The sequence below is a fragment of the Dendrobates tinctorius genome, unplaced genomic scaffold (assembly GCF_039654945.1).
Source record: "Dendrobates tinctorius isolate UK_male_01 unplaced genomic scaffold, ASM3965494v1 ptg000065l, whole genome shotgun sequence".
In the NCBI taxonomy this organism is placed as follows: domain Eukaryota; kingdom Metazoa; phylum Chordata; class Amphibia; order Anura; family Dendrobatidae; genus Dendrobates; species Dendrobates tinctorius.
The window spans coordinates 30832070-30857387 of record NW_027361733.1 but is presented as its reverse complement, the minus strand read 5'-3'; the positions used below and the strand labels follow the sequence as shown (position 1 = coordinate 30857387).

Sequence of the window (25318 nt, the reverse complement as noted above, 5' to 3'; positions counted from 1 at the left end):
TAGGTAGGGTGGTCCATGTATATGGATACACCTAAATGAAATTGGAATGGTTGGTGATATCAACTTCCTGTTTGTGGCACATTAGTATATGGGAGGGGGAAAACTTTTCAAGATGGGTTGTAACCATGGTGGCCATTTTGAAGTTGGCCATTTTGGATCCAACTTTATTTTTCCAATGGGAAGAGGGTCATGTGACATCAAACTTACTGAGAATTTCACAAGAAAAACAATGGTGTGCTTGGTTTTAACATAACTTTATTCTTTCATGAGTTATTTACAAGCTTCCCTTTATTTACAGCCATTGACATGTCACAGAGGTTAGCACGTGAGGAGCGGATAGAAATTATGTTGATGTCTGGTGAATGCAGTACCCGGGTCATTGCAGCAGATTTCAATGCAAGACACCCTACGCAAGAAAACGGTCACCATTCCCATTTTATATAGGTGTATCCATATAAATGGCCCACCCAAAAAAGTTTGCCTCATCACTGAACATGATGTTCTGTGTCAACTCGGGGTCCTGTTCCAATTTTTGTTTTGCCCATTCTGCAAATTAAGCTCGCCGATCTGGCATCAGTCGAACATCCCTTTGGCGGATATTTACTACTCACAAATGGCACCCTTACAAAGTTCAGCTGCTGCAGCATCCCGACGAGGATGACCCAGATCGGCGTCCTGAATTTTTTTTATACGTTGAGCAGATTTCCATCAGATGAGATTGCCTTGTTGCTGGCAGATGGGCTCACCCAATTTGATCAAAATATGTGCTAAGAACTTCAAATTCATAAGTCTAGTCTACATGTAAGTAATGCAGGTAAAAAGTCATATTCATTGAATGCGTTAATAAAGATGAGTTGGGCTAAATGACAAACTTGACTTAAACTGACTTGCATTCGTAGATCAGTTAATAGTGTTGCATGAGAGAATTAGTATCTGATCGGACATTTTTAGGACCCGAGCTAACATGAACCCTTACTTGCCTTTACCAGTATTTAACACTAATTGTGCCTTCCTCTGTGTTCGTCACTATTTGTTGGTTATCTTATTATTGGCTTTTGACTTCTTCTTGGAACCAAGCCCTGGAGGAACCAAACAATTTTTGTAGTTATGGTGCGATCATCAAGTCACAGAGACATCTAGGTTCATAAAAAACGCGAAGACCCAGCTTTCTCCAACTGGATAATTGGATAATTGTTCTTGCCGTCCTTTACGGGCAGCATAATGGGAAGCATTATAGTAGTTGTAATTGTATTTTTGTGGCTACAGCTAAAATAACAAAATCTATAATAAGCTGATAGAACAAAGACACCAGAAGTCACAGTTTTATTTCTTTCTATAGGAGTCAATTAGAAAATACGTTTTCATACAACTAGATCCAATATGACAATGTTACGTACTAATATCTGCTGATTCGTTACACAACTGCTTATTCACCATCATACCCTATGGTATGTTTCTAGGAATCCTGAGGGGTGATATATAGTAGATATTAAGGAGGCTTCTTTTAGGCCAAGTGTCCTACTTATAGGTAAGATTTGGGACACTGCGCTTATGGCCACTGTCGGGCACATACGCTCAGGGGAAAGCGCCCAACCTTAGCCATAGTCCACCATAAGGGACCCACTAAGAAAAAAAATAATGCAACATAATATACATTTTTGTTCTAGTTGCCCTAAGTAATGGAAGCAAGATCTGCTCTGCTTTCCTATATAGTTAAAGAATAACCATCTTTTTAATTTTTATTTAACAAACTAATAGTATACATGAAAATAAGCAACATTCTTATATATTTTATCATGGAAATCATCTTTTCTCCTTATGGACTGATCTTTTACAATCAATTCATGGGTAAAATCTATGTTCAGTGAAGATGGATATTCACATTACTGACATAGGAGATGAGAGTTGGTGCTCGTAAAATTCTATGCATAGAGGAGGAGTGAGGGGCAGAAACAAACATTCTGCTGCAATTTCTCCTGAAATGACAGTTCTCCATATAACTTTATGAGCACCAACTGCCATCTTCTATCTCAGTATTGAGACAGTCTGTATTCACTGAAGACCGATTTTTATCAGTGAATAGTTTTGAGAATAGATGGTCAGATCTTGAGGCGAAAGAAGAAATTTCTCTAAAAAGAGAAATTACCAAATTTCTTATTTTTCTCGTATACTATTGATTTGTGGAAAAAAAAAAATAAAACAATGGCTACTTTGTAGGTATATGGTATGTACATGCATACTGGCCAAACAGAGGTGGAAAGATCAAACTTTTGGCCTCTGTTGGGTGAATGGAGGAGCTGAGTCCTATATATAAATGCCCTAATAGAGACTTCTGAGTTTGTAGGGTCCGTTATTTAGCACCTTCATCTCTAGCCATTGAAGAGAGCAACTAAAAAAATCATACCTGGAGGAACCAGTGTGTTCATATACGGTATTGCATGGACAATAGACTAGCTTCAATGAGATCTGTGTAATGATTAATTTTCCCTGCGGGGGTTGCTGACAGGTTCTTAGAAGATAAGGAGTCCAAGAAATATGACAACCTGGTGTAATTTCTGGCATATTTCTCTCAGTGTTCCTGCTGCTTGAGCAGGAAGGGACTAAAACAAGTCTGTGCAGAATAGATAGGCAGGCTCTTGTACAGCAAGACCAATTTCCTAAGACCACTTGTGTCTTATACCTAAATCAGTGGTAAATCTAACTGTAAATGAAATGTTTTGCTTCCAGGAACATTGATAACCTAACCTTAGGATTGGCCATCAATATCAGATCAGAGGGGTCCTTATTCTTAATAATGTGCAGATTGAAGTGGTGTCCCCTCCATTGTTTAGCAAGCACTGATCGGTGTTTTTCATAGTACGGCCGGGGTTACACTTGCAAGTGTGATGCGAGAAACTTGCTCGAGTCTCTCGTATCAATAACTGGAGTGTGCAGCTGCATGTATTTCTATGCAGTCGCACACTCCGGTCCGAGTAGCGGCGGCAGTGCCGGGTATTGATGTTAGAGACTCGCGTGAGTTTCTCGTATCACACTCGCAAGTGTGACCCCCGGCCTACCTGGTATTATATCTCACCAAAAATCTGCCCTATAGATGTGAATGGAACTAAGGTGCACAGCCATTACAAAGGGTACAGATCTATCCCTTTTAGACATTAAGGGGAGCACTACAGTCTCTTCAATTAGCTGATCAGCTGGGTTGGGAGTCTGACCCCACAGATCGGCTACTGATGGCATATCCTAATCTAACTGGTAAACCTGCGCGATACACAAGAGGCTGGAGACAGAGGAATAATGGGCACATTATTATCCTATGTGAGCGCAGTTACCACAGAGTACAGCATTATAAGTCCTAGTGGTCTGCACCACCACCGCGCAGTCATCCTTATTGCTATTCATTTTTACTTTTGGAGTCCTCTGTGTCCTTGTAATAAGGACGTATCATCAAAGCTGGTTTGGCTGCGCCGGTAATTTTTCTGGTAACATCTTTTGAAGGTGCCTCACCTGAGCTTCAAGCTCCTTCACCTAAAACAGAAAATAGAAGATTGACATCCCAAACTGATAGACTAAAAAGGGTATTACAATGACAGATCCTTTGACATAGGTTATGCTATAAGTGACTGATAAATGGGGTTCCTACTTGGAGTGACCCATACTTTGCACTGGCAGCTGAGCATTGGTCAGGAAGGGAGCCAGAAGCAGCTGGACTTAAATAGGGATCCCAAACTATTTATGGGCTGAATAGCTTTAATCCACTTAAACAGCACATTGTACCTACTTACATTACTAAGGCCAACTGATCATGGATCATGACTAATTTTAAAATCAAAGAAACCATTATATTCTAGAGCAGGGGTTCTCAACCTGCAGCCCAGGAGACACTTGTGGCTTGCGGTCCATGAATTGTGGCTTGTGGTTGTCTGCCAGCTTTGTGTATTAGCTCCAGGTCTAGCAAAAAGGTAAGAAGAGTGTAAGGAAGAGGACCTGCCTGTGGGTACCTGTATTGAACTGGGATCAGAACTGCTGAGGCTGCGTCCCATGTTGCCCGGGGGAAGGGATAGGGAACCAGACAGGCCCCATGACAAGGGGGCGTTTAAACCGGAAACAGAGCCAAAAGCGCACAAAGCAGCGGTCAGTTTCCCGCCATCAGGTAGAGTGCCGGAGGGTGAGCAGCGTGCTCCGCACCCCGAGCATCTGCGCTGCAACATACTGCAGCCGACATCTCCCGGTCAATCCAGCGGGACAGCGAGTGTAGAGAGCGCTGGAGGCCCAGCTACAAGTAAGACCGCGCACTTGCAAAGAAGCGTGGGCCGGCAACAGGACACTAGGTTGTGGTCCCCTCTGCCGGACAGTACACATCAGCCCACGCTTGATCCCAGGATTTCTGCAGCTCTCTTTCCTTTAGCTGCACAGGCTTATGGACTAGGGGCTCAACGGGTAAAACCGAAGACCGCCCGTTGCCGCCAGAAGTTGGACTGTCGTTTGTGGGACCCCATCTGCAGACATTACCCCAGCCGTTGTCAGTACTACAACCCCCAATGAATCATCTGCGGCTGAGGAACCTAAAGACACTATAAGTTTGATAACTGGACTGTTGTTACTTTGCCATTTCTCTTTTCAACTTAACTGGTTATCTCCCTGCAAGGAGTTCCTCTATTGTTTCAATTAAACTATTACTCTGTTAACCCTTGCTCTGCCTCCCTTGCGTCACTGCATCCCACAACCTGCTTACAAAGAGCACATCTCAAAATGGTGAATTTTGTGAGCAGCTGTTAAGCCCAACAATGGCGCATGTGGATTTGTGGACCCACTGTGCCACAGGACTGGGCCTGCCTAGGAAGGAGCATAGCTAAGTGGCCATCAGGTGTTCACTGGAGCTCATTGGCTAAGAGCATTTCACTATACAAGCTCTGGCCCTTTAACCCCTTCACTACCAAGGGTGGTTTGCACATTAACTCCCGGGCCAATTTTTACAATTCTGACCACTGTCCCTTTATGAGGTAATAACTCTGAAAAGCTTCCATGGATCCCGGTGATTCTGACATTATTTTCTTGTGACATATTGTACTTCATGTTAGTGATAAAATTTCATTCAAATAACTTGCGTTTATTTGTGAAAAAAACGGAAATTTGGCGAAAATTTTTAAAATTTCGCAATTTTCCAACTTTGAATTTTTATGCTCTTAAATCACAGAGATACGGCACACAAATAACTTAATAAGTAACATTTCCCACATATTTACTTTACATCAGCACAATTTTGGAAACAAAATTTTTTTTTGTTAGGAAGTTATAAGGGTTAAAAGTTGACCAGCGATTTCTCAGTTTTGCAACACCATTTTATTTTTACGGACCACATCACATTTGAAGCCACTTTGAGGGGTCTATATGACAGAAAATACCCAAAAGTGACACCATTCTAAAAACTGCACCCCTTAAGGTGCTCAAAACCACATTCAAGAAGTTTATTAACCCTTCAGGTGCGTCACAGGAATTTTTTTTGAATATTTAAAAAAAAAAAAAATGAACATTTAACTTTTTTTCACAAAAAAAATACTTCAGGTTCAATTTTTTTATTTTACCAAGGGTAACAGGAGAAATTGGAATGAAAATGTTATTGTGCAGTTTGTCCTGAGTACGCTGTTACCTGATATGTGGGGGGGGAACTACTGTTTCGGCGCATGGCAGAGCTCAGAAGGGAAGGAGCGCCGTTTGACTTTTTCAATGCAAAATTGGTTGGAATTCAGATCGGACGCCATGTCACGTTTGGAGAGCCCCTGATGTACCTAAACAGTGGAAACCCCCCACAAGTGACCCCATTTTGGAAACTAGACCCCCCAAGGAACTTATCTAGATGTGTGGTGAGAACTTTGAACCCACAAGAGCTTCACAGAAGTTTATAACGTACAGCGGTACAATTAAAAAAAAATCATATTTTTTCCACAAAAATGATCTTTTCACCCCCAATTTTTATTTTCCCAAGGGTAACAGGACCCTAAAAGTTATTGTACAATTTGTCCTGAGTAAGCTGATACCCCATATGTGGGTGTAAACGACTATTTGGGCGCATGGCAGAGCTTAGAAGGGAAGCAGCGCCATTTGACTTTTTTGTCTGGAATTGAGATCGGACACCATGTCGCGATTGGAAAACCCCTTATGTACCAAAACAGTGGAAACCCCCCACAAATGACACCATTTTGGAAACTGGACCCCCAAGGAACTTATCTAGATGTGTGGGGAGAACTTTGAACCCCCAAGGGCATCACAGAAGTTTATAACGTACAGCCGTACAATTAAAAAAATCATATTTTTTCCACAAAAATGACCTTTTCACCCTCAATTCTTATTTTTCCAAGGGTGACAGGACCCTAAAAGTTATTGTGCAATTTGTCCTGAGTACGCTGATATCCCATATGTGGGGGTAAACCACTATTTGGGCGCATGGCAGAGCTCGGAAGGGAAGCAGCGCCTTTTGGCGTTTTTGGTTGGAATTGAGATCGGACACCATGTCGCGTTTGGAAAGCCCCTGATGTACCAAAACAGTGAAAACCCCCCACAAATGACACCATTTTTGGAAACTAAACCAAGGAACTTATCTAGATGTGTGGTGAGCATTTTGAACCCCCCAGTGCTTCACAGAAGTTTATTACGCCCGGGCGTGAAAATAAAAAAATCTTATTTTTTCCACAAACATTATCTTTTAGTCACCAATTTTTTTTATTTTCCCAAGGGTACCAGGAGAAATTGGACCCCAAAAGATGTTGTCCAATTTGTCCTGAGTACGCTTATCCCCCGTATGTGGGAGAAAACTACTGTATGGGCACATGTCAGGGCTCAGAAGGGAAGTAGTGACGTTTTGGAATTCAGACTTTGATGGAATGGTCTGCGGGTGTCATGTTGCTTTTGGAGAGCCCTTGATGTACCTCAGCAGTGGAAACCCCCCACAAATGACCCCATTTTGGAAACTAGACCCCCTAAGGAACTTATCTAGATATGTGGTGAGCACTTTGAACCCCCAAGGGCTTCACAGAAGTTTATAATGCCCGGGCGTGAAAATAAAAAAAATCATTTTTTTCCACAAAAATGATATTTTTGCCCCCAATTTTTTTTTTTCCTAAGGGTAACAGGAGAAATTGGACCCCAAAAGTTGTTTTGCAATTTGTCCTGAGTAGGCTGATACCCCATATGTGGGGGTAAACCACTGTTTAGAAGCATGGCAGAGCTTGGAAGGGAAGGAGCACCATTTGACTTTTTCAACGCAGAATTGGCTGAAATTCAGATCAGACGCCATGTTGCATTTGGAGAGCACCTGATGTGCCAAAACAGTGGAAACCCCCCCAATTATAACTCCAACCCTAACCCCAACACACCCCTAACCCTAATCTCAGCCCTAGCCCTAACCCTAGCCCTAATGGGAAAATGGAAATAAATACATTTTCTTTTAATTTTATTATTTTTCCCTAACTAAGGGGTGATAACGGGGGGTTTGATTTACTATTTATGGCGGTTTTTATTTTTGGCAGCTGTCACACGCTAAAAGACGCTTTTTATTGTAAAAGTAGTTTTTGCATCACCACATTTTGAGTGCTATAATTTTTTCAGATTTTGACCCACCGAGTCATGTGAGGTCTTATTTTTTGCAGGACGAGTTGACGTTTTTATTGGTACCATTTTCAGGCACGTGACATCTTTTGATCGCTTTTTATTCTGATTTTTGGGACGCAGAATGAAAAAAATCCAGCGTTTCATGAATTTCTTTTGGGGGGTGCGTTTACACCGTTCTGCGTGCGGTAAAATTGATAAAGCGGTTTTATTCTTCGGGTCGGTACGGTTACAGCGATACCTCATTTAGGTCGTTTTTTTATGTTTTGACGGTTTTATGCAATGAAAACAATTTTATATAAAAAATAATTATTTCTGCATCGCTTTATTCTGTGAGCTATAACTTTTTAATTTTTTCGCTGATGATGCTGTATGGCGGCTCGTTTTTTGCGGGACAAGATGACGTTTTCAGCGGTACCATGGATATTTATATGCGTCTTTTTGATCGCGCGTTATTGCACTTTTTGTTCGGCGGTATGATAATAAATCATTTTTTGCTTCGTTTTTTATTTTTATTTTTTAAGGGGTTCGCTAAAGGGGTTAACTAATGGGATAGTTTTATAGGGTGGGTCGTTACGGATGCGGCGATACCAAATATGTGTACTTTTATTGTTTGTTTGTTTTTTTTTTCCAAAAAATGAATTTATTTGGGAATATTTTTTTTTTTTTTAAATTTATTTAGCGATTTTTTAAAAATTATTTTTACACTTTTTTTTAACTTTAATTAAATTGTCCCAGGGGTGACATCACTGTCCTGTGACAGATCGTTGATCTGTCACATCACAGATCACTGTGACAGATAAGCGATCTGTCACAGGCATAGACGCAGACTTCCTCATGCCTGAGCTTTGCAGGCACTGAGGAAGCCAGCTCCCTGCAGGCCCCCGAAGGTCCCTGTCGCCATATTGGATCGGGGACCTGCAGGGAAAGAGACCCCCGCAGCAGCGCTGCACATTGCGCTGCTGTGGGGGGCTCAAGGAAGCACGGAGGGAGCCCCCTCCCTGCCGATGCTTCCCTTTAACCCCGGTACACCGCGATTGTGTTTGATCGCGGTGTGCAAGGGGTTAACGTGTTGGGGGCGGTCCGTGACCGCCCCTGACACATTGTGCCGGGTGTCAGCTGTGATAATCAGCTGACACCCGGCCGCGATCAGCGGCGCTCACCACGTGGGCGCCGCTGATCGCGCTAGACGTAATATTCCGTCCATGGGACTTAGGGCCCAGGTCACATGGACGGAATATTACGTCCAATGTAGGAAAGGGGTTAAAAGCTGGGGAGCGCTTGTGAGTGTAAGAATATGGACTGGATAAGGGGTACCTCTCTTGCGCCGGTTCCGGAATGGTCGGGGCTGTCACCATTGTTGTCTGGAGGAAAGCTTTCCAACCCGGACCAACTTTTGCACTTGAGAGCAGGGGGCGTGACTAAGATAAGAGCCTGTGCTCGAGAAAGGGAGAGCAGACTTGGCGGGAAGACAGAGCGCGCAGCAGGGGAATTTGGTGCTATGTCCTTTGAGCATTGTTACAGCGCAGGCCCACGCCATAGATTCCCTGCGTCAAGGTACAGTGACTGTGGACAAAGATCTGCCGTGTGCCCGTTGGCTCCCGCAACCGGAAGTGCCAAGCGCTCGGGGCCAGTTGTTACCATGCGCGTGCCACCTAAGACAGACCGGGTGACCCATCTAGAACTGTGCCCTTCCTCACCCACATGCTACTGTCGAGCTCGAGTTACACTCTGGCAGTGTTACAGACTGCGCTGCACTCCGCATGACGAACCATGGACCCAGGACCCCGCACAAGTCAACAAGGACTCATCGCCACCGCCGGGAACCGGACCCTCAACTTCTTCAAGACGACACCAGAATCATCATGCACCAGTTGCGTAGGCGCCACCGTTGGAACCTAAGACTCTGCAATCAGGAAGCTGTCAGACTGATAAGTTAACTCTTTCATGAACAGTTGCTTTACTTAAGATTATTGCTTTACCCCGCACCTATACTGTGCCAATATCACTTGCCATACCCCTGCTTAACCCATCACCTCCCTGCATGGAGTATTCTCCTGTTAATAAATCTGTTAACCCTTACGATGCCTCCTGTCCGTCACTGCATCCTACAACCTGCTCACATGCGCACACTATGCGACCCACCGGCCAGGAGCATGCACACATAGACCAGTAAGCAGGGAACATGCTGGGGACCACACCACGGGGCGGTGAGTAAGCTGGCTGCATGGAGGGAGAATGAGACACCATGCAGGGGCGCCGGCCATAGCACTACAGTAACCTTTCACAGAAGAGCAGATCTGGATGCACATACAGTACAGTGGGGAAAAAAAGTATTTAGTCAGTCAGCAATAGTGCAAGTTCCACCACTTAAAAAGATGAGAGGCGTCTGTAATTTACATCATAGGTAGACCTCAACTATGGGAGACAAACTGAGAAAAAAAAATCCAGAAAATCACATTGTTTTTTTTTTTTCATTTTATTTGCATATTATGGTGGAAAATAAGTATTTGGTCAGAAAGAAAATTTCATCTCAATACTTTGTGATATATCCTTTGTTGGCAATGACAGAGGTCAAACGTTTTCTGTAAGTCTTCACAAGGTTGCCACACACTGTTGTTGGTATGTTGGCCCATTCCTCCATGCAGATCTCCTCTAGAGCAGTGATGTTTTTGGCTTTTCGCTTGGCAACACGGACTTTCAACTCCCTCCAAAGGTTTTCTATAGGGTTGAGATCTGGAGACTGGCTAGGCCACTCCAGGACCTTGAAATGCTTCTTACGAAGCCACTCCTTCGTTGCCCTGGCGGTGTGCTTTGGATCATTGTCATGTTGAAAGACCCAGCCACGTTTCATCTTCAATGCCCTTGCTGATGGAAGGAGGTTTGCACTCAAAATCTCACGATACATGGCCCCATTCATTCTTTCATGTACCCGGATCAGTCGTCCTGGCCCCTTTGCAGAGAAACAGCCCCAAATCATGATGTTTCCACCACCATGCTTTACAGTAGGTATGGTGTTTGATCGATGCAACTCAGTATTCTTTTTCCTCCAAACACGACAAGTTGTGTTTCTACCAAACAGTTCCAGTTTGGTTTCATCAGACCATAGGACATTCTCCCAAAACTCCTCTGGATCATCCAAATGCTCTCTAGCAAACTTCAGACGGGCCCGGACATGTACAGGCTTAAGCAGTGGGACACGTCTGGCACTGCAGGATCTGAGTCCATGGTGGCGTAGTGTGTTACTTATGGTAGGCCTTGTTACATTGGTCCCAGCTCTCTGCAGTTCATTCACTAGGTCCCCTCGCGTGGTTCTGGGATTTTTGCTCACCGTTCTTGTGATCATTCTGACCCCACGGGGTGGGATTTTGCGTGGAGCACCAGATCGAGGGAGATTATCAGTGGTCTTGTATGTCTTCCATCTTCTAATTATTGCTCCCACAGTTGATTTCTTCACTCCAAGCTGGTTGGCTATTGCAGATTCAGTCTTCCCAGCCTGGTGCAGGGCTACAATTTTGTTTCTGGTGTCCTTTGACAGCTCTTTGGTCTTCACCATAGTGGAGTTTGGAGTCAGACTGTTTGAGGGTGTGCACAGGTGTCTTTTTATACTGATAACAAGTTTAAACAGGTGCCATTACTACAGGTAATGAGTGGAGGAAAGAGGAGACTCTTAAAGAAGAAGTTACAGGTCTGTGAGAGCCAGAAATCTTGATTGCTTGTTTCTGACCAAATACTTATTTTCCACCATAATATGCAAATAAAAGGGAAAAAAAACAGACAATGTGATTTTCTGGATTTTTTTTTCTCAGTTTGTCTCCCATAGTTGAGGTCTACCTATGATGTAAATTACAGACGCCTCTCATCTTTTTAAGTGGTGGAACTTGCACTATTGCTGACTGACTAAATACTTTTTTTCCCCACTGTATACTGGTCTTAGAGGTATATCTAGGTTTTCTGGCACCCGGGGCAAGAATTCGGATCGGCGCACCCCCGAAGCACACATGCGATTTGCACACTTAGTCATGTGCCAATGAGCTGCTCTACCTAATGCTCTCAATGTTCAGTGAAAAACTGAGAGAAGCAGGAAGAGAAGCTCGTTGTCACAGGACCATAAGTATGAAAATCATATATGAGTGAAGTGTCCATGTGATGACTACTGAAACTTGTAGAGCTGAATCCTGACATTGCAGGCTTTCGAATTCTCACAACGAATGCACTGCACACATTTAGGATTCTCCCTTGCCAGTGGACGGTCATGTCGGCACAAGCATGTGATTTATATACTTCTGGTCACATTCCGACTAGACGTGCCTGGCCTCACTCCGTTCATTTTCATTGAGTGAGGCCACACATGTCTAGTCAGCATGTGACCGCATATATGTAAATTACTGGCACAAGAGAATCCTAACAGCGTGCAGTGCGCACTGTGAAAATTCAGAAGTTTGCAGTCACATAGAATGACTGCAGACTCATCACAAACCTGGAAAACCCCTTTAACGCTCCTAACATAAATAAAAACATGAGAATAAGTCAGTTTCACAAATAATATTTACATCCAGGTACCTTATAGATGACGTCATCTCTGGAGTCGTTCTACTTCTTTTCTTCATCTTGTCCAGACCCCATGATGAGTTTTCTCATCCACATCTCGTCTCTGCAGACTTCCATCTTCTCTGGTCTTCTGCAGCAAATCTCCACATGATGTCCTTATAGAGAGCAGTGTCATTATAATGCTCCTGAATAAAAAAAAATACCTCCAGTACACTGAGCCCCTGAATAAATAATTGCCCCTCACTATATTGTCTGCACAAAACATGACCCCCACACTGTCCCTCTTTTGGTACATGCTCTTCAAACTGACCTCTCCTTTCCAGACAGATACCTTTTCACACTGTCCTCTCACACTGTGTCCTCCCTATAGGACTCATTCTGTATATTGTACCCTTTCATCACACTTCCCCTCCTTGGTATACTGTCCCCTCCTGGCTGTAACCTTACACTGTTCCCCCCCATGCTATGCCCCCACTACTCATTCTCTATTGTGTGCCCACTGACTTTTTTCCCCCCATACTGTCGCCTCACATATTGTCTCCGCTCACATCTCCCTGTTCACCATATTGTCTCCTCATATATTTACTGCCTCACTCTCTATACTGTCTGCGCACACATACGCCTGACACCCCATACTGTGTCTGCACACATCCCATCACCCTCACTCCCCACACTGTGTCCGCATACATTTTTTCCATCGCTACTCATACTGTGTCCACATACATTCACCTGTTAGCTCCCCATACTGTCTGCACCCATCCCCCCACTCACCATACTGTGTCTGCACCCATCCCCCATACTGTTTCCTCATACATGCCCTCATACATACATGCTCCTCATTTTGTGTCCTCAAATCTCCTCACACACATTAAATCCCCCCATTTCCACTCCAAATCTCCCCACACACATTAAATCCCCCCATCCCCTCTCCAAATCTTCGCAGATAAATTAAATCCCTCCATCCCCACTCCAAATCTCCCGACACACATTAAATCCCCCATCCCCATGCCAAATCCCCCCACCCATTAAGTACACCCATCCCCACTCCAAATCCCCCCACACATTAAATCCCCCCATCCCCACTCCAAATCCCCCCCACACATTAAATGCCTCCATTCCCACTCCAAATCTCCCCACACACATTAAATCCCCCTCATTCCCACTCCAAATCTCCCCACACACGTTAAATCCCCATTCTCATGCCAAATCCCCACACACATAAAATCCCCGCATCCCCACTCCAAATCTCCCCACACACATTAAATCCCCCCATTCTCATGCCAAATCCCCACACATAAAATCCCCGCATCCCCACTCCAAATCCCCCCACACATTAAGTATCCCCACTCCAAATCTCCCCACACATTAAATCCCCCATTCCCACTCCAAATCTCCCCACACATTAAATCCCCCATTCCCACTCCAAATCTCCCCACACATTAAATCCCCCATTCCCACTCCAAATCTCCCCACACATTAAATCCCCCATTCCCACTCCAAATCTCCCCACACATTAAATCCCCCATTCCCACTCCAAATCTCCCCACACACATTAAATCCCCCAACACATTAAGTAACCCCATCCCCACTCCAAATCTCCCCACACATTAAATAACCCCCATTCCTACTCCAAATCTCCCCACACACATTAAATAACCCCCCCATCTCCACTCCAGATCGCCCCACACATTATGTACTCCCCCTCTTAATCTTTCGTGATTTCTTCAGCTCCAGAGTAGAGCACTTACCACCGATGCTCTTCGCGCTTCTGGGTGCAAGAGAGTGACGTCAGCAGCGTGATCACATGACATGATCACACTGCTGGCGTTGCTCTAACCCGGTGGTCAGAGCTTCAATTGTAATCACGTGTGTACAGACGCGAGTACAATTGATCCCTGGGAGCCGGCGCGCTGCAGCTTCACTGTGGCGGCTGTCAGCTTCACAGGCCGACTCCCAGTCCAGGGGGCGGCAGAATGCCGCCGCCAGGGGAGACAATGCGGACCGCCGTATTAGGCGGCCCGACTGCGCCCCCTGCCAGCTGCCCCTCCTAGATACGCCATTGGGTCTTAGGGGTTTAGAGATAATTTAAGAATGGTAAGCTGGAGGCAGGATGATACCTGTCAGAGGATGTACCTGAAGCTGGATGAGACAGTGTGGTGGGAGTCCTTGATGGGAGAATACTGAGGGGTATTGTGGAAACCCCTGGATCTTGGTATACTGCTGTGAGGTGCTTTCTGTGGAAAAACTTTGGTTTCATTATACCTGTAATGGGGGCTTTGGTTGCCACTACTCTGAGGGGGGACGGGAGCTGGATGTGGCTCGCATCCCTCTCTTGAAGCTGAATGTGGGTCGCGACCCTCTCTCAGAACTGAATGTGGCTCATGACCCTCTCTCAGACCTGAATGTGTCTTGGGACCCTCTCTCAGAACTAAATGTGGCTCGTGACCCTTTCTCAGAACTGAATGTAGCTTGCGAAACTCTCTCAGAACTGAATGTGGCTTGCAACCCTCTTTCAGTACTGAATGTGGCTCTCAAGGTCAGAAAGGTTGGGGACCACTATTGAGCAAAGTTTGTGGCTCCTAGTGGAGATTTTGGACCCATGGAAACTGTCAAAATCAAGAGCAAGAGAACTATAAGGCCACATGCACACATCCAGTATTTGGTGAGTTTTTACCCCAGTATTTGGAAGCCAAAACCAGGAGTGGGTGAAAAATACAGAAGTGGTGCAAATGATTCTATTATGCTTTTCCTCTGACGGTTCTACTCCTGGTTTTGGCTTACAAATACTGGGGTAAAAAAACTCACCAAATACTCAATGTGTGCATGTGGCCTTACATGTGTAGTATTGTGATTCTAGGCAGCACTTGTTCGTGCCATGTGACCCCTGTAACATACAAATCATCATGGCCCCCAGCACAGCCAAACCTAAACTTTATCTAAAGTATCTTCAGTTTTCAATCATATCCTGAATTATTAACATATTTTACCATGTCACCGGATATGTAATTCAGCAGTTTCACAGTCAGATTATCTTTTCAATGTCTGTCATCACCTTGTTCTGCAGGGTAGAGATGGCGCTCTCCAGTCTGGGCACATGATCTTCTGCAGAATAGTCATCAGGAAGCTCCTGCAATCTGTAATGAATGTAATTGGCATAATGATATGCTGCCCTCGCACATCCTTCTGTGCCCAGCTACAAACTAAAAACTTCAGCATGTTGAACATGTAAGCGTACAAAGTGGAAGGCATATATTAGTTAAGACAACAAACAAGATGTATTTCAGTACAGACCTCCTCTTCCCTGCAGATGTACTCGGTGCCTCGCCTCCTCTTCCACATTATGGGGGGGATCAAAACTGGGATCACTTTTACCCCTAATCCTTTGTACAGGGATCACATCTGGGCAACCACTACATCAGCCTACAGTGACACCATACTTGAGTGCCTCCCAATTCCCCCTACAGGTGGACCACAGATAGGTGCTCTTAAGGATATAGAGGAGATTCAGCTCAAGACAGAGTAAAAAAATTCAAGACTTTATTGAAATAATAACATCAGAAAAAATGCACCAATCTAAAGTACTACCTATGAGTTTCTGGTGCACTATGGGTGCGCACCAGAAATGCGTTGGTACTACTTGCTGAACATTTTTTCTGATGTTATCACTATTTAGGCAGTGGTTATGTTCTGGGCTCTGGTGGACATATTGCTGCATTGGTGACCTGGCCTTTTCTCTTTTTTTTGTTGCTATCTACTTCTCCCCCAAATTGCACCTCACAGGGGTATTGTTCCAGGCATACTGTCACAGGTTTACCGTAACAGAGAGGAGCCAGAAGACCGCAGCGTCTGACTTTTCTTACTCCTGCATTGGTCAGAAGCAGTTCACCATCTTATTAAATGGTGTAAATTTATTTTAGCAGTACAGGCATTAATCTGCTCTGTTGAGAGCTCCTGGAGATAAGACTCTCAGCTGTGCACTGTTAGCCACACCCATCTCCTATATAATCTGGGCCCTGGCTAGCACTCATTGGCAGATATAGCCTTTGCTGCATGGCTGGAGGTTGTTGTTAGTTATTATAGGAGAAGTCATTTGGTGGGTTTATCTGTGACTGTTGCTAGGTTTTGAGTATGTGATAATTGCCTTTCTTCTCCTACTTTGGTTTAACCCCATCCTCCACTGATGACTTCCTCTGTTATATGTGTGAATATATTTGCATGTTTGGAGTTATCCCTGTTCATATTACCTTGTTAGTCTGGTTGATGTACTACAGTGCACAACTACTCCCCTCTTCACCGGGTGGGGGAAGGGTACAGACTGAGGGCGGATTCAGGAGTTATGGCAAGGTACGTGTCCCCGGCATCTTCACAATCAGATGTAATCCTGGGAATAGGGCACACTAGGGTGTTCCTGGCGTTAGGGACAGGGACACCCGACAACAGGGTCGTGACACATACTCCTCCCCCACTTACCCATTGGGTGCCCCAAGCCAACCACAGAGGAATAATATCTGGACACCATCTTACCACACATTTATATACCCCACTGTAGATGGAACCTTATCTAGACACCACATCACTTTTAAGTCACCACCGCAAGGCACTCTACGCCTACAGTGGGACCACATCCATGCACCCTACCTGCACAGGGGGACCACAGCCAAGCACACCACTCCTACAGGTTGACCACCCCCAGGCATTCTACTCACGAACCAAATCTCAACAGAGGAACCACCTCCAGGCACCAAACCCCTACTGGAGAAACATATCCAGATCTATGTTTAGGCAAATAACGGCTAAACACAACTTCAATACTCAACCATAACTCACCGGGAGTAATCTACACCAGGTCTGTGGGAAGTATTTTCAGAGTAGCTGAACTGTTGATCCCTTCGGCTTCGGAATTGTAGAGATAGGGCATCAAACTGCCCTCTGTCCCCACACCCTGCATCCATGAAAAACCAAGGAGACATGCCAGTAATAAAGTGCCAGATTAATCTATTGTGTGATACATGCAGCAATAAAGGAGCAGAGAATGTTCTGTGCCAGTCTCTGAGCCTCACCCATCCTGCTCACCGTCACAGCACTCCTGCCAGAATCGTAGATCTATCCCAGGTAAATCCTCACATTTCTTCATGCCATTGGGGAAAGAAGCTACATGGAAAACATCTTCCTGCACATGACGGATATTGTCCCCATTATCACAGAGGATTCGAGCCAGCGATGTCTGCTTTATCTGGGTGAGCTGAGGTGGAGTGAAGACGCCTGGGTTACTATACCAGAATCTGCAAAAAGCAAATTGAGGAGTTTAAATGTAAAAAAGGTGCAGAAAATATAAAGACTTCAAGCTCAGAAACAATAAAAATCAATGCTTTGCTGAGATGTGTATGTCCTTTTAGTCATATTTTTGTAATCATCTTCTTATACATAGTCGGCAGTAGTATAGTAGTTATATTCTTGTACATAAGGGGCAGTATTAAAGTAATTACGGTATATTCTTGTACATAGGGGCAGTATTATAGAAGTTATATCCTTGTACATAGGGGACAGTATTATAGTAGTTATATTCTTGTACATAAGGGGAAGTATTAAAGTAGTTATATTCTTGTACATAGGGGCAGTATTATAGTATTATTATTATTATTTATATAGCGCCATTTATTCCATTGTGCTGTACATGGGAAGGGGGGTTACATACAAAGTTATAGATATCGTTACATACAAAGTTATAGATATCGCTAACAGTAAGCAAATTTACAATGACGGACTGGTACAGAGGGGAGAGGACCCAGTCCTTGCGGACTTACATTCTACGGGATAGTGGGGAAGAGACAGAAGGTCGGGGGTGCAGCAGCTCTGGTGGTGATGAGGCGGCAGCTCAGGCGGCAGAATGGTCATCGCAGGCTGTAAGCTTTCCTGAAAAGATGGGCTTTCAGGTTCCGTTTGAAGGTTTGAGGGTGGTGGATAATCGGACGTGTTGAGGCATGGTATTCCAGAGGATGGGGGATATTCGGGAGAAATCTTGGAGGCGGTTGTGTGAGGACCGAATAAGTGTGGAGGAGAGTAGGAGGTCTTGGGAGGATCGAAGATTACGTGAGGGAAGATATTGGGAGATTAGTTCAGAGATATAGGGAGGGGAAAGTTTGTGGATGGCTTTGTAGGTCAGTGTTAGTAGTTTGAATTGGATTCGTTGGGGAACTGGGAGCCAATGGAGGGATTTGCAGAGGGGAGAGACAGGGGAGTAGCGAGGAGAGAGGTGGATTAATCGGGCAGCAGAATTGAGGACAGACTGGAGTGGTGCAAGAGAGTTGTCAGGGAGGCCACTGAGGAGAGTGTTGCAGTAGTTAAGGCTGGAGATGATGATGGCATGTACAAGAGTTTTAGTAGATTGAAGACTGAGGAAGGGACAGATTCTGGAAATATTTTTGAGTTGGAGGCGACAGGAGGTGGCAAGAGTTTGGACGTGTGGTTTGAAGGACAGGGCAGTCGAGAGTTACTCCGAGGCAGCGGATTTCAGGTGCGGGAGAGAGCGTGATGCAGTTTACCATAATAGATAGATCGGGTAGGGAAGATACGCGAGATGAAGGTAAGATAATGAGTTCAGTTTTGTCTACGTTGAGTTTTAGGAAGCGAGAGGTGAAAAAGGAGGATATGGCTGATAGACACTCCGGGATTCTGGACAGCAGAGAGGTGACATCTGGGCCAGAGAGGTAGATCTGAGTGTCATCTGCATACAGGTGGTGCTGGAAGCCATGGGACTTTATGATTTGTCCTAGGCCAAGAGTATAGATGGAAAAAAGTAGGGGCCCCAAGACAGAGCCTTGGGGGACTCCAACAGAGAGGGGGCGGGATGAGGAGGTAGTGTGGGAGTGGGAAACGCTGAATGTGCGGTCAGAAAGGTATGAAGAAATCCAGGACAGGGCAAGGTCTTTTATGCCAAGGGAAGAAAGAATCTGTAGCAGTAGGCAGTGGTCAACTGTGTCAAAGGCAGAGGACAGGTAAAGAAGGAGGAGAATGGAGAGCTTTGGCTGTGAGTAAGTCATTAGTAATTTTGCTCAAGGCAGTTTCAGTGGAGTGGTGGGGGCAGAAGCCAGATTGCAGGATGTCAAGGAGGGAGTTAGATGAGAGGTGGGAGGAAAGTTGAGCACGGACATGCTGTTCGAGGAGTTTGGAAGCAAACGGGAGCAGTGATATGGGGCGATAGCTGGGCATAGCAGTTGGGTCAAGGTTTGATTTTTTGAGGATGGGTGTTATGGTGGCATGTTTGAAGGCAGAGGGGAAGGTACCAGAAGTTAAGGATAGGTTGAAGAGATGGGTTAGGGCTGGAATGATCATGTTAGTGAGGTTGGGGAGCAGGTGGGAAGGGATGGGGTAAAGTGCACAGGTGGTGAGGTGTGATTTGGAAAGGAGATGAGGAGTAAGCTCTCCTTCAGTGATGTTGGAGAGGGAGGTTATTAGGGAAGGGCAGAGGTCTGGTATGTGGAGCGGTTGGGGTGGTGGAACTGTAAAGGTTTGCCTTGTTTGGTCGATCTTGTTTTTGTAGTAGGTGGCAAAGTCCTCAGCAGAGATGAGGGGAGGTGGCAGTGGTGGGCGGAGGAGAGAGTTAAATGTGCTAAACAGTTGTTTAGGGTTGTGGGATAATGAAGATACAAGGTTTGTGAAATAGGTCTGTTTAGCAGAGGTGAGGGCTGATTTAAAGGCAAGTGTAGCTTGTTTGAAAGCAGTGAAGTCATCTGGCAGGTGTGTTTTCTTCCAACGCCGCTCCGTGACCCAGGATGCTTGTTGAAGTTTTTTGGTGAGGTTGTTGTGCCAGGGTTGCCTATTGGTTTGTCGCACTTTGCCATGCATGAGAGGAGCGACTGAGTTATATTAGTTATATAGTAGTTATATTGTTGTACATAAGGGCAGTATTATAGTGGTTACATTCTTGTACACAGGGGGAAGTATTATAGTAGTTATATTTTTGTACATAGGAAGCAGTATTATAATAGTTATATTCTTGTATATAGGAGGCAGTATTATAGTAGTTATATTCTTTTACATAGGGGTAATGTTAAAGTAGTTATGTTCTTGTACATAGGGTTAGTATTATGGTAGTTATTTTCATGTACATATGAGCCAGTATTATATTAGGGGGCAGGATTATAGTAGTTATATTCTTATACATAGGAGCAGTATTATAACCGTTGTATTCTTGTACATAGGAGCAAAACTATAGTAAATAAATTCTTGTACTTAAGGGGAAGTTTTGCTGGCATGAATTTGGAATAATTTGTGAAGAGCATCTCAAAAACATTTTCTCAGGCATTTAGAAGTGTTATTTATAGTACAAAAAATCATACTGTGAAATCATTTTAAAGATCATCAACTAAAATTGCACTAGAGTGTGGTCTTCAAGGGGGTATGGTCCACGGTGGCTTGCAATCCTCTTAAAGAAGGCTTTTGGAGAGGTTTTGCTTCATGTACCTGTCTCCATCTCTAAGTCTTCTGAACTGAGTCACAAGAAGACACATTAACGTGGGTCCAAGTCGACTCCCTAGCACCAAGTCTTCCACAATCAAGGCTGGAAAAAGGTCCACATTTTTTGGGGTCCCATACAAACTATAATTAGAAAAGACAGCCATGAGGGCAATTTCATCACCTTTAAAATGAAGTGGATGGTTACACTAAACATGCCACAAATTAAAGCAATACTGTATTTTTGGGGCAGTCAGAAAGTAAAAATGTACTTTAATTGAGCTTATAATACGGGAGCAATTTTAGATACACCCTGATATGAATTTCTACAATGTTTCTACGGTTTTCTAGTAGAGCTAAAATTAGGGGCACATTGTCATATAACTGACCACCAAAGCTTGGACTAGAAAACCTATTGTCAGACCTCTAAAGTACCACTCCAGTGATTCTTTTTTTATTGCATCCCGGGAGTGATGCTTTAAATGTAATTCCCCTGCCCCCCCCTTGCTGGTCTCATACTCACCTGCCTCTGCCTTGATCTTTTCCAGCATCATTCCCATCGGTCTCTGGCGAAAAGTGACCTGCAGGAGCTCCAGTATTACATGGAGCTGCGGAGGTCACTTTTCAATATCAGTCTATGAGAGTCTTGTTCTGGTCCCATTCTGGCTTACATAGACTAGCATTGAGAGCTTGTAACGTAGTTCCTGACTTCCAGCCAGTCAGAAGCTACCGTCACAAGATGGCGCCGTGGGACTGGAATAATGCAGTAAAACGGTGAAGGCGCCGAAGGGTGAGCATATGACCGGGGGCAGGGGGCTTACATTGAAAGCGCCACTCCAGTGCTGAAAAAATAAAAATGTTGGAGTTGTGCTTTAAGAGACACATTGGAACAAATAGCAATGTAAATTATGCAAAAAATAGGTTGGAAATCACTATATAGCATATAGCAAACATATCGGCCCCAATGTGCCACATTCAAGAGGCACACAATTTTAATGAATTTGGCGCACCTTTCATCTGCCATCACCTTAATAAATGTCTGTTCAGGGACTGAAGTATTTTTCTGTTATAAATGAAGCCAATTTAACAGTGTAAGGCTAGTTTCACACTAGCATTCTTGGGCGCAGCGCACGGCCGCCGCTAAGCCCCGGCGGTGTCCCCTCCGGTCAGTTCCTCCTCTGATCGCATGAGGCTGCATGCGATCGGAGGAGGAACTGACCAGAGGGGGCGCGGCCGTGCGCTGCGCCCAAGAACGCTAGTGTAAAACTAGCCTGAGTTATGATGAATTTGCTAATTGCATAAAAAGGGCAAAAGTTGCAAAATGTTCTCACAAACTACAACTTATGCAAACATTTTGTAACGATTCAAACAGTGTTATGCCAGAATTCCATTTGCTGATCACTGACTTTCAGTTTTAGGGTGGCATGGCACAAATGTCAACGCTGCAGCCAGTCAGTGAGTTTAGTGGCTCATGCCATCAGCACAGATAGAGCACTGAGCTTAGTGATTATCTGCATCTCTGTCTACATGATATCAGCGCCACAGACAATCAACAGAGACAGACCAGGTCAGTGGCAGAGAGCTGGACCAGGGGAGGGTAAGTAATACTTAGATTGTTTGCTTTAGAACTATCGCCGCTTATAGTAAAATTTTCTGAAAGGGGACAACCCCGTTAAGGACTAGTTCACTGTCTACAAAGACTATAGAAGAAGGGTAAGATTCATTAAGACTGCCATTGCTCACAAGGGTCTTTATGATGGGGGAATGCTGGAGTCACCCACTACTGTTTCATGAAGGGGTGCATGCCTCTTCATCACTCTGGAGAGTCTGATGAGTGCCATGCAACTTTGTGCGCTACACCAGAAATCTTACTCTGGTCAGGTACTGGAGTGAGATTTCTGGCTTAGAATACGCCACAGTTCACCATGAATTAGACATGCAGTGGCATCAAGACCCACCCCAGCCTCACCCATTTTATTAGAGTTGGCCAAATTGGCACCTAAATTTCATGGCTGTGGAGTCGGAGCCCATTTTGGTGGAGTCAGAGTCTAAGTTGGAGTCGGTGTCATGGAAATTGAGGAGTCGGAGGTTTGGCTTACCGACTCCACAGCCCTGGTAGGGCTGTGGAGTCAAAGTCATGGAGTCGAAGTAGAAGCCCATTTTGGTGGAGTTGGAGTCGGTGTCATGGAAATTGAGGAGTCGGAGGCTTGGCTTACCGACTCCACAGCCCTGCTAAATTTTGTGACTTTTTAAAGTTTTTAGGCCAAGATTCTGGTCTGAAAGCATTGATAAATCAGGCCCTAAAAATGACCAAACTCTAATCTTTTTCAACTTTTAGGGAAATATTTTACTTGTGACACCTTGGACATGATTGGTGAAAATTATTCTTATTGGACTACCAGGGACATTTGGACTTTTAAGCCATCATGGAATTAAGACTAATTATGAAAACAATAAATATTTAATGGTGTATCCACGTTTATGGTAGGAGGTACATATGATGAGAGGGCTTAAAATTTGCAGGCACCAGTATTATAAATGGCACATGTTAGGTCAAAGTCTTGTTATAGATGTTTTCACTGGGGTCTGGAAACTTCATTTTACACCTCTGGTGGTCACCACCACATGCTTTATATATCATGGTGGATCTTTATACTCTGTGGCTATCAAAACCTAACCGGATTTATTTTCATAGAAAGAACAAAAAATAGAAACCAAAGTTAAATATCTCATGTTATGGTACCAGATTTTGACATTGTCTAAAGAGTGTTATATAAAATGCTTTCACCTACGAAGCTTCTCTCTTATATCTTGATTCTTAATCTCGTCTTTAAAGTCCTCAAAGTCCTGGGCTGATGTGAGATTGCAGAAAACCCTGTAGTCATTATATGGAGGAATACCATGATCTCGACCACGCTGGATATTAATTGCAGCGAGATCCAAGGACACGGTGTGTACAGCAGAGAACAGTTTCTCTGTAAGTTCCAGGTTCAGTAGCTCTGTGGGTTCTCTCATCTTTCCGGGTACACCAAGAAGCCCTCGAAGAATTGGATCAATCCCTCCTTCCTGGATCAACCTGAAAGGACTGAAAAAAGACTTATGCAGTGGGAGATGTCCTTCCTCAATGGGTTGAAAGCTTTCATTTAGTCGATAAAGAATAGGATTGATCAATGTGTGTCCAAAGCGGAAAGCAGCAGTGGCGAAGGCATTAAAGATCCCACTATTTACACTAGAGTCATAACCTTTGTATTCCCCCAACATGCTCAGACCAGTTTGTCCAAAAATCTTAGGAAGCCAATGTTCATAGGTGATGTGCTGCATTTGAGCACCTACTAGTTTCCGGACTTCATGATAAATTTTCTCTCCATTCCAGTGAGGGTTGAGTTTCAGCAGATGTTCTGCAATACGGTTATGTTCTCGAAACCAGAGTGTGTGCATGGAGGTGAGCGCAAGCTGTTCATTAGCGCGATGGTCTCCTGCAAGAAAGCATGGAACAGAACTTTCTCTTTCATCCCTCATACACTCTGTCGGGGGTCCACTGGCAAAAAGCATCAAGTGCTTTCCTGAAGTTGACACCAATCTGCCAACTTTCAGCTTACCTTTCTGGTTACTGAGATCTCTAAGTTCATGAGATTCTTGTTCTGTACTTCCATAAACATTGGAGGCATCCAAGTATGAAGTCAGCAAATTAACCTGCTCTCGATAATAAGCAGAATCCATAAGAAGGGAAGTCACCCCACTCCCACAGACCGGACTGGATCGGGCAAAGAACATACATCGTCCACTGCTTCCACGTGGATCATTCTCAGGTATATTGATAGGAAGGCAAGGTGGATCGTTGGTGCAAATTTGGCTGCAAGGTGCAGAATCTGAAAACCTGGACATGCCGAGGGCAGGGATGGTCTGATCCATATCATGGTCTAAGAATTGTCCCCATTGCATGAGCATGTGTGTGTACTGAGAATCTGGAGTAATGGTCTCTGAACCAATCATGGTTGTGGACACCAGACGAGGAAGTGGTAAAGGCAAAACTCCAGATTCTTCTGAGGCTCCAAGTCCACGTGGAAGATTAAACCCATTTTGGTAGCTAGGTTTAAGAAGGCGCTGGAAGGCAGTGAGGGACGCCCCCCACGTTGGATGCTGTAGATTGTTACAGGTTCCATCGTGCATGCGATAACGTTGGTGGAAACAGATATCAGAACAATTAGGGGTCCGTCTGTGAGCAGAGCAGCCAGACACATTGGCGATCATGCTGATATAGTGAGGGGAGACCAGTTCACTGTAGTGATAGCCTGTGGAAACAATTTATACTGTAGTCAGTAATCAGCTCATAACTACTGCTAAGAAAAATGTCCACCCAATGTCCACGAAACATGTAGACTGTGACAAATAGAAACAACCAGTGTAGACTGACCATTAGAATTAGACTGGGGGCTGAAGACCAAGCTAGAAATTGTACAATATATCCATCTTGGGGTTGGATCTCTGTTTCTATAGAGTTCTGAATTTCCTGCCTCCAATTCATATTCAATGCCACAAAGGAAGATAAACTTTGTAATATGTTACTACAGAAAAACATGGATTTTTGTGATAAACTCACCATAAAATCCTTTTCTCCGAGACGCTCATTGGGGGACACAGGACTGTGGGGGACACAGGACTGTGTGTGAGTGTATGCTACTGCTGCCTGGAGGCTGACACTAAGTGAATGAAA

General features: G+C 44.4%; 1 protein-coding gene across 1 annotated transcript in view; it reads right to left on the bottom strand.

Moving 5' to 3' along the window:
- Window positions 1–238: 238 nt before the first annotated feature.
- LOC141094869 (peroxidasin homolog) overlaps window positions 239–25318 on the bottom strand; it is a 65424-nt gene continuing 40344 nt past the window's right edge. Inside the window, exons 15-20 of the mRNA XM_073580873.1 lie at window positions 23393–24896; window positions 20614–20748; window positions 17224–17432; window positions 16978–17092; window positions 15203–15284; window positions 239–3522 (exon numbers count right to left, since the gene is read on the bottom strand). Of these exons, the coding sequence (XP_073436974.1) occupies window positions 3442–3522; window positions 15203–15284; window positions 16978–17092; window positions 17224–17432; window positions 20614–20748; window positions 23393–24896 (2126 nt within the window). The 3' untranslated portion in view covers window positions 239–3441. The remainder of the gene's footprint in view (window positions 3523–15202; window positions 15285–16977; window positions 17093–17223; window positions 17433–20613; window positions 20749–23392; window positions 24897–25318) is intronic.